A 7,725-nucleotide genomic window follows, 5' to 3' on the forward strand; every position below is an offset into this window, starting at 1 on the left:
AGAGTCAGGAGGTCAGAGTCAGGAGGTCAGAGTCAGAGTCAGGAGGTCAGAGTCAGGAGGTCAGAGTCAGGAGGTTAGGGTCAGGAGGTTAGGGTCAGGAGGTCAGAGTCAGGAGGTCAGGGTCAGGAGGTCAGAGTCAGGAGGTTAGGGTCAGGAGGTCAGAGTCAGGAGGTCAGAGTCAGGTCAGGAGGTTAGGGTCAGGAGGTCAGAGTCAGAATCAGGAGGTCAGAGTCAGGAGGTCAGTCAGGAGGTCAGAATCAGGAGGTTAGGGTCAGGAGGTCAGACCTCCTAGTCAGGAGCACACTTGGCTCTAGCAGGGCCTCCTCCTTCCAGAGCCTGAGGAGCCAAAAGGAGCCCAATGAGGGGTCGAGACCCCGTGATGGAGGTGCAGTACCGGCCCGAATCCAGCGGCACGCGGCCTCCGTGTCCTCGGAGGCCGCTGCTGGAGGTCAACGTTCTGCCTGAGGGCTCCTACACGAGTCCCTGGGCACCGCCGACACACAGCCGAGAGACGTGTTGCGTACTGTGACAGCGGTTGCCTAGAAACGGAGCGAAGACGGGTCGTGACACGAGGTCTGAACGGGACATTTAAGTGCAAGTTAAACTTCTTTTTTTACCAACTTTTTTACGCACATGGAAAAAATGCAAGTACAAAGAAATATGTATGCAAAATAATAATAAAAAGCAGCATTTAGACAGATAATAGGGGCATTAGAGCGAGAAAGGCTACTAAAAACTACAAAAATGAGGTCAAAGAGGTCATGACACTGTCCTGGAGGATGACCGAGTGCCTTGACTTCCTGGTTCTTTTATTGCATCTCACGGTTATTTTCTGTCTCTCTTCAGTGTCGTTCTTTTTAAAAGCCTTCCTCCCGCCACAGAAGTCCACAGATCCACTGACGGGTATTAATGGCGTAGTATTAGTTTTCATAAAAGCTTGACAGGTGATGAAGGTCAAAAGGTCAATCGAGGGGTTTAAATGAGAAAAGATTAGAGTTTAAATTACAACACCGTATGTCCTACAGGTAGCTGTTGTTGTTGTTGTTGTTGTTGTTGTTGTTGTTGTTTGATGGATCATTGACTCGTATAAAACCATCTTATCTCCCACTATGTTTTGTTTCATTCCCATAACCATAGAACATTATCCTCATCATCACGGAGCAACAGCAATACGTCATGATGTCAGGAGTCTGTTCGTGATCCTGCAGCCACATCATCAACACTGGTGGTCTGCTGCCCCCTGCTGGCGAGAGGCGGTAGTACACTCGTAATGTGACCGTCAACAATACGAAAAACTAAAAGAGAAAGAAGAGAAAGAAGAGAAATATTAAATTCACAGCAAGAACGAAAAAGCATGTGGTTTTGTTTTCATTTGTTAAGGTTTATAGAGGTAGACATTTCACTTTTTGTTTAACATGTATATTCTACAACACGTTGTGTGCATTATACATATGTGTGTGTGTATATATGTGTGTGTATAAATATGTTTATGTATGTTTGTGTGTATATGTGTGTGTATGTATATGTGTGTTTATGTATGTGTGTATATGTGTGTGTATGTTTACATGTGTGTCTCTCTCTCTCTACATATATATATATATATATATATATATAAGGCCCTCTTGTCTCTCTCTCTCTCTCCGTCCTGAGAACCTGTTTGGCTGGTTCTAGTGGACTATGCTTCGTCACTACAACATACCACACACACTTTCCATTCATGCACTCACCTCCACCACTGAACCTCCTGACCCACTGTTGATGCTACCTAAGTTAAATAAAAACCTGTGTGTGTGTGTGGGTGTGTGTGTATTGGTACCTGTAGGTAGACTTTGTTTGCATCCCGTGAGTCGACCGACCGGACCGGAAAATCTGGCATAACAAACAAACAACCGTCATCCGTGAGCAGCTGGTGCTCCCCTCTTTGTTTCCTCCTAAACTGGTTCGGTAACGCGAGGCTGCTGTTGAGGCATGGACTGCTCGGTGTGAGACACTATATGTAGAAGACGAGCATTCCTTTGGCTGCCGGTGAGCTTACACAAGGAGACCCTTCGGGAGGCCTACTCCCCTCCAGACAGGTACATCTGATACCTTAAAAACATCTAGATATGCTTCTGTTGTTTATTGCATGCACTGCCCTCTGAGATTATGCATACCAGGAAATGCTCATGTCACCGTGCTGCTGCTTAGCGGGAGGAGTCCTGCGGAATCATAAATCGGCAGGTTACACGTCCCGATAGACGTGTTCCTCTGTGCAGGACTTATCAAATAAAGAGCGACGACTTAACCGGTATGAACAAACATTTTAACACAAACAAGACGCTAATTATGTGGTTTTGGTTACATTAAAACCGAACAATTGATTAGATACGAGATGAAAGAAGAAGAAAAAAGATCAAATGCAGGCTGACACATCTGATAAGAACTCAGCAATTAGTTAGAGTTAAGTGTTGGACATATTTATTTAAGGTCAGTATCTCTTTAAAATTTTTTTTTTTTTTAAGTTGGCTTAAACAAGGAAGTAATCACCTCCAGGAGATTCTGGCTTCAGAGTCTACCTTCAAGATAAAAGTGAGGAATTTAAAAACTAGTTTGTTGTATTTGATGTAAACGACACCCACATAATAAAAGAAATTATCAATAATGATCATTCAGAATTCTGACAATGTATTAAAATACATGTGTCCTTTTGAAATTACGATACTGACAGTCGGGCAAAATCTACAATCTACTAATTTTGACAACTGCCCTGAAAACACCATTTGCTTTTCTACTGCTAAACTGCCCCAGACAGCTTAATATAGAGTTTTAAAACACAAAATCATGGTTGATAGACAAATGTATGTTATTTATTTATTAGTATTTTTATTTGTGTCCACATATTATTGACGTCATGTAAAAGCACGAGTTTCGATTCATTTTTGGTGGAATAACTTTGCATTTTAACTCTACAGTATGCTTTTTATAATGCTAAATGTCATTTAGCTGCGGATGGTTGATATTAACAAATGTATGTTTTTATTTATTATTATTTGTATTTGTGTCCACATATTATTGACGTCATGTAAAAGCAGGAGTTTCGATTCATTTTTGCTGCATTAACGTTGCATTTTAACTCGTCATTATGCTTTTTATAATGGCAAATGTCATTTAGCTGCGGAACTACTGTTCCGCACCTCCGTTTTCAGTCGGGCGTAGATTCTGGACCGACGTGCTTTTATTTTGAAAAAGATCATACAAGTGAAACCGGAAGTAGCCTCGACTCTGCTGTTGGCGGAAGTCGTAATGTTTTGCACCGCGTAGCGTCCTGTAGCTACACGGTAGCTCGTGTAAATGCGGCGGTTTTACTCGTATTGCCTTCTCCTCCGGTCTCCATGAACAGGGCGCAGCTGAAGCGCTCCGGCATCTTTAGGATGGCGCTCGCCGGCTCGGACGCGACGGACCCGGGCGGACCCAGCGGCGAGACCTTCGTCTTCCGGGCGGTGAGAATCGGAGCCGTGGTCACGGCGTACTGGTTCGTCTCCATCACGATGGTGTTCCTCAACAACTACCTGCTGGACAACCGGGACCTGGACGCGCCGCTGCTCATCACCTTCTACCAGTGCCTGGTGACGGTGGCGCTGTGCTGGCTCATGCAGCTGCTGTCCCGGCTGTGCCCGGGGCTCATCGACTTCCCCGCGGTCCGCTTCGACCTGAAGACGTCCCGGGAGGTGCTGCCGCTGTCCGTCGTGTTCATCTGCATGATCACCTTCAACAACCTGTGCCTGAAGCACGTGGGCGTGGCCTTCTACACGGTGGGCCGCTCGCTCAGCACCGTGTTCAACGTGCTGCTGTCCTACGTCATCCTGAAGCAGACCACCTCGCTGCAGGCCGTCGGCTGCTGCGGGATCATCCTGGGTACGGTGGAAGGGGACTGTGACGCACTGCTTTCTCTTGTTTTATACTTCTTTTTGTCTCCTTTTTCTTCTCCATTCTTGAAGTCTGAAGTCAAAGGTTCAAATTGAAACGCTATCTTAAACTAGAACGGGCACTCGGTAGAGTGCATACCGTCGCACATCACAAGATTGGGCATTGAATTATGAACATGTTGGCATTAGTTGCATGCCAATTGGATAAAAATGGTAAAAAGAAGATTTTGACCTTTTCGTGACCTTGACCTTTGACCCGATCAATACCAAAATCTAATCAAATGATCCCCGGATAATACCCAATCATCCCACCAAATTTCATGCGATTCGGTTTAATACTTTTTGAGTTATGCGAGCAACACGTATACAAATAAATACACAGCGATCAAAACATAACCTTCCGCATTTTCAATGCGACGGTAATAATGCATCGTATCCCGAGGGGCACGGCGAAGGTGACATTGTAATGATTGTTAAACACCTCCTTTCCAAACAGGTGTGGACTCGAGTCACGTGACTATGACTGTACTTGGCCCGATAAAACTATATGACGACTAACTGTAATGACACGTGACTCCACTTGGACTTGAGCCTTTTGTCTTAAAACGAATGAAACAAATGTATAGCTTTCACCAAACCCCCCAAGATTAAAAAAAAAAAGTATGTTATTTAAAAAAGTGACACAAATTAATGAATGCATTTTTGTAACATTTTTTTTTACTTAACTTTAACACTATTCCCATTCCCAGCAAGTCACTGGATCCACTTGACCGTGCAGAACTAACATCACTGAGCGTCAGATGGAAAAAATAAATAAAATAAAGACAAAAGATTATTTCGTACACGCAAAAAAAATATAAGAACATCAGTTTGCTGATTTTTGGGGTCAGCTAATAAACGGATGCAAATGGATTTACATTTGGTTGAGAACACATTATGACTTGTCTTGGACTCGGGTCGAGTCGGCCTTCATTAATCGGGTTCTTAAACAACATTCCATCATCCTGGAAGGCATAGACAATATTTTGGAACCTGGCTTCAGGGATTTTCTCCCAGTTCCGAAGCCGTGTCGGCGTCGGCGAGTCCTGCGCTCACCGTCCTGCATGTGTCCGTGCCCCTCAGGTGGATTCTGGCTCGGCGTGGACCAGGAAGGCCTGACGGGGACCCTCTCCTGGACGGGCGTCTTCTACGGCGTGTTGGCCAGCGCCTGCGTCTCCCTGAACGCCATCTTCACCAAGAAGGTGATGCCGGCGGTGGACGGAAACATCTGGAAGCTGTCCTACTACAACAACGTCAACGCCTGCGTCCTCTTCCTGCCGCTCATCGTCATCTCCGGGGACCTGAGCCGCCTGGCCGCCTTCGGCCGCATCGGCCACCTCGGGTTCTGGGGCGTGATGACGCTCGGCGGCGTGTTCGGCTTCGCCATCGGCTACGTCGCCGGCCTGCAGATCAAGTTCACCAGCCCGCTCACGCACAACGTGTCGGGCACGGCGAAGGCGTGCGCGCAGACCGTCATCGCGGTGGTGTACAACTCGTCCAGCAAGAGCGCGCTGTGGTGGACGAGCAACATGATGGTGCTCGTCGGCTCGTCGGCCTACACCTGGGTCAAGAGCCTGGAGATGAAGAAGGCCCCCCACAGAGACACGCCTCCGGACTCGGCCAAGGAGAGTCTGCTGGAGGCGGAGGAAGACGGTGGAGGAGTGTAACTTTTTTAAAACATTTGTTTTTGTTTTTAAACTATTAACTTTTATCTGTGTGGTGGGAAAAAAGTGAAATAATACAAGAGTTGGCGCGCGGCCGATCGGCGACTTGAAGCGACGCTCGCGTGGAGTCGATGGAATAGTCTTGTGGTTTTATACAGTTTTATTTGCGGCCTGAAGGAATTTGTAATATAAATATATTTTTTTATTTAAAGCTATTCACATGCGTTGTGGGCCTGTTTTATTTGTTGTTTTTTACAATTGCGTTGATTGAAACGTTGAATAACGTGTCTTATATGGTCCAGCGTGTTTTTCTTCACAGGGAGGGTATATTTACTCATATTTGGGTTATTGGAGACTTATAGTGACAAAAAGTGACTTAAATAAATATATTAATTATGATTCCATAAATTGTGTTGTGGGCTGTGTGGAACATACATGTGTATGTTCCTTTAAGGATTCCATGGTGGCCTCTGGAAGGATCTGTAGTATCCCGTGTGGTAACGTAACCAAAACCCTGTGTCAGTGGGACAACACGCGAATGAGAAAAAAGTGTTCTCATTCACAGGGACGTTCAGGGTTAAACAACGAAATGATTCATTAAAAAAATACATTTAAAGTCACGGCACTCCACAATTTTATCATTTAAATATTTTTTTTGTGTGCAATACTTATTTTTGTATCGCAATCAACGAGTTTGATAATGAGATGTGACTGATGAATAAAAGATCTTTTTTTTTTAATAGACGTCAAATTTAAAAGATGGATTTAATGTTTTGACTTTCTATCATTTAGTTTAATTACATTCTTTATTTTTGGGACAAGATATAAAAAAATACGGCTCATCTGTTTGTCAAACCGAGCTCGTACGTTCGTGCCTCACCGTGACAAAAACAATCTTCCTCCACTGACGGGAAACATCACATCATTTATTTGTTTTTTGCTTGTTTTTGAGACAACAAATTAGATTTGATGAGATGCAACAGCACATTTTAACATCATCTACATCACATGATGTATGTCCTTTTAAGAGATGATAAAAAAAGTTGTTTATACAACATAAAATACATCAGCAGATATCTCCCTCAGCAATTTTGAAGCTTTTTTCAAGACCCTTTTTTTTAAGATGATCTAGCTTGGGAGGAATACACAACGTTTGTCTTCTGCAATAAACCAAAATCCAATGGAAAAGAAATCCCATTGGCCTTTGAGGAGGGAACCAGTCTGATGGTAACTTCAAAAATACATCATACATATGAACATATATACACTAAATATATATATATATTTCCATGGCAAATAGTTGTTTACAGTATTAATACTCTGAGAAACATATAGAGAACCTTTAACAACATACAGTTTTATACTACGTCACCGTGAACTCAATATGGAGGTATTCCGCCCTCTAGTGGTCAGAATCTATAACTGCAGCTTCAAAAGAAAGTCTTTGACTATTGCTCCAGGATTTTTAACAAGAAGGGACATCTCTGACACGCCAAAACATGGACTACCAAAGCATCGGCCTTTTCCCGGACCAATAAAAAAAAAAAAAGATGCTCCGATAGTTATGGATTATTTAGGAGACATGTCTCGACCCATAAAGGAAGAGTTAATCCTTCAAGTTTTTCATTTTCAGAAACAAATTCAACACTGCCAGATTTTAGAGATTCACGTTTATTATACATGACATGACATTGATGTCGTATGAGATGAGTAAAAGAGCAATATTTAATATTTGCGTGTACCATGGATGGCGAGTATCTAACGAGCCAATCACATCCTACAAATGCACATTCTAGAAATCTACACTCATACTTTTTGATATTATCAAAAAGAAGAAAATCAAATCTGCTAATCTTGATTTCAGATGCAAAAAAAACAACACAGGCCGTAAAAAAAAAAAATGGAGGTCATGTAATGTTGCCCCGCCTCCATCCGTCTGCAGGAGGCGACGGCGAGCCGTTAGGGTGACACGGGAACTCCCGCCGAAAGGCTCGCGTAATGGAAAAGCAACCTTGGCCACGAAATGTGCCGTGACGATCCTGTCAGCCTCATCGCCACCCCCCCCCCCCCCGGCAAATCTATGTAGCCTGACATCGTAAACATTTCACAGAGAGGGA

At 43.8% G+C, this 7,725-nt stretch overlaps 1 protein-coding gene and 1 long non-coding RNA gene across 3 annotated transcripts; one reads left to right on the forward strand and one right to left on the reverse strand.

The window, feature by feature from the left end:
* Positions 1-659: 659 nt before the first annotated feature.
* LOC130193105 (uncharacterized) lies at positions 660-1,890 on the reverse strand. The gene is made up of 2 exons (XR_008831513.1): positions 1,817-1,890; positions 660-1,295 (listed from the first exon to the last, which is right to left on the reverse strand). It is a non-coding gene; the product is annotated as an uncharacterized LOC130193105 (long non-coding RNA).
* A 118-nt stretch (positions 1,891-2,008) lies between these two features.
* slc35c1 (solute carrier family 35 member C1) lies at positions 2,009-6,372 on the forward strand. Of its 2 annotated transcripts, XM_056413443.1 has the most exons (3): positions 2,009-2,075; positions 3,380-3,894; positions 5,028-6,372. In XM_056413443.1, the coding sequence occupies exons 2-3, from the start codon at positions 3,411-3,413 to the stop codon at positions 5,609-5,611; spliced, it is 1,068 nt and encodes a 355-aa protein (XP_056269418.1). In that variant the 5' UTR covers positions 2,009-2,075; positions 3,380-3,410; the 3' UTR covers positions 5,612-6,372. The 2 variants fall into 2 exon arrangements, with proteins under 2 accessions (XP_056269418.1, XP_056269417.1); XM_056413442.1 differs by lacking the exon at positions 2,009-2,075 and having other exon boundaries at positions 2,826-3,894.
* Positions 6,373-7,725: the final 1,353 nt, after the last annotated feature.

Source organism: Pseudoliparis swirei, chromosome 4, assembly GCF_029220125.1.
Source record: "Pseudoliparis swirei isolate HS2019 ecotype Mariana Trench chromosome 4, NWPU_hadal_v1, whole genome shotgun sequence".
Classification (NCBI taxonomy): domain Eukaryota; kingdom Metazoa; phylum Chordata; class Actinopteri; order Perciformes; family Liparidae; genus Pseudoliparis; species Pseudoliparis swirei.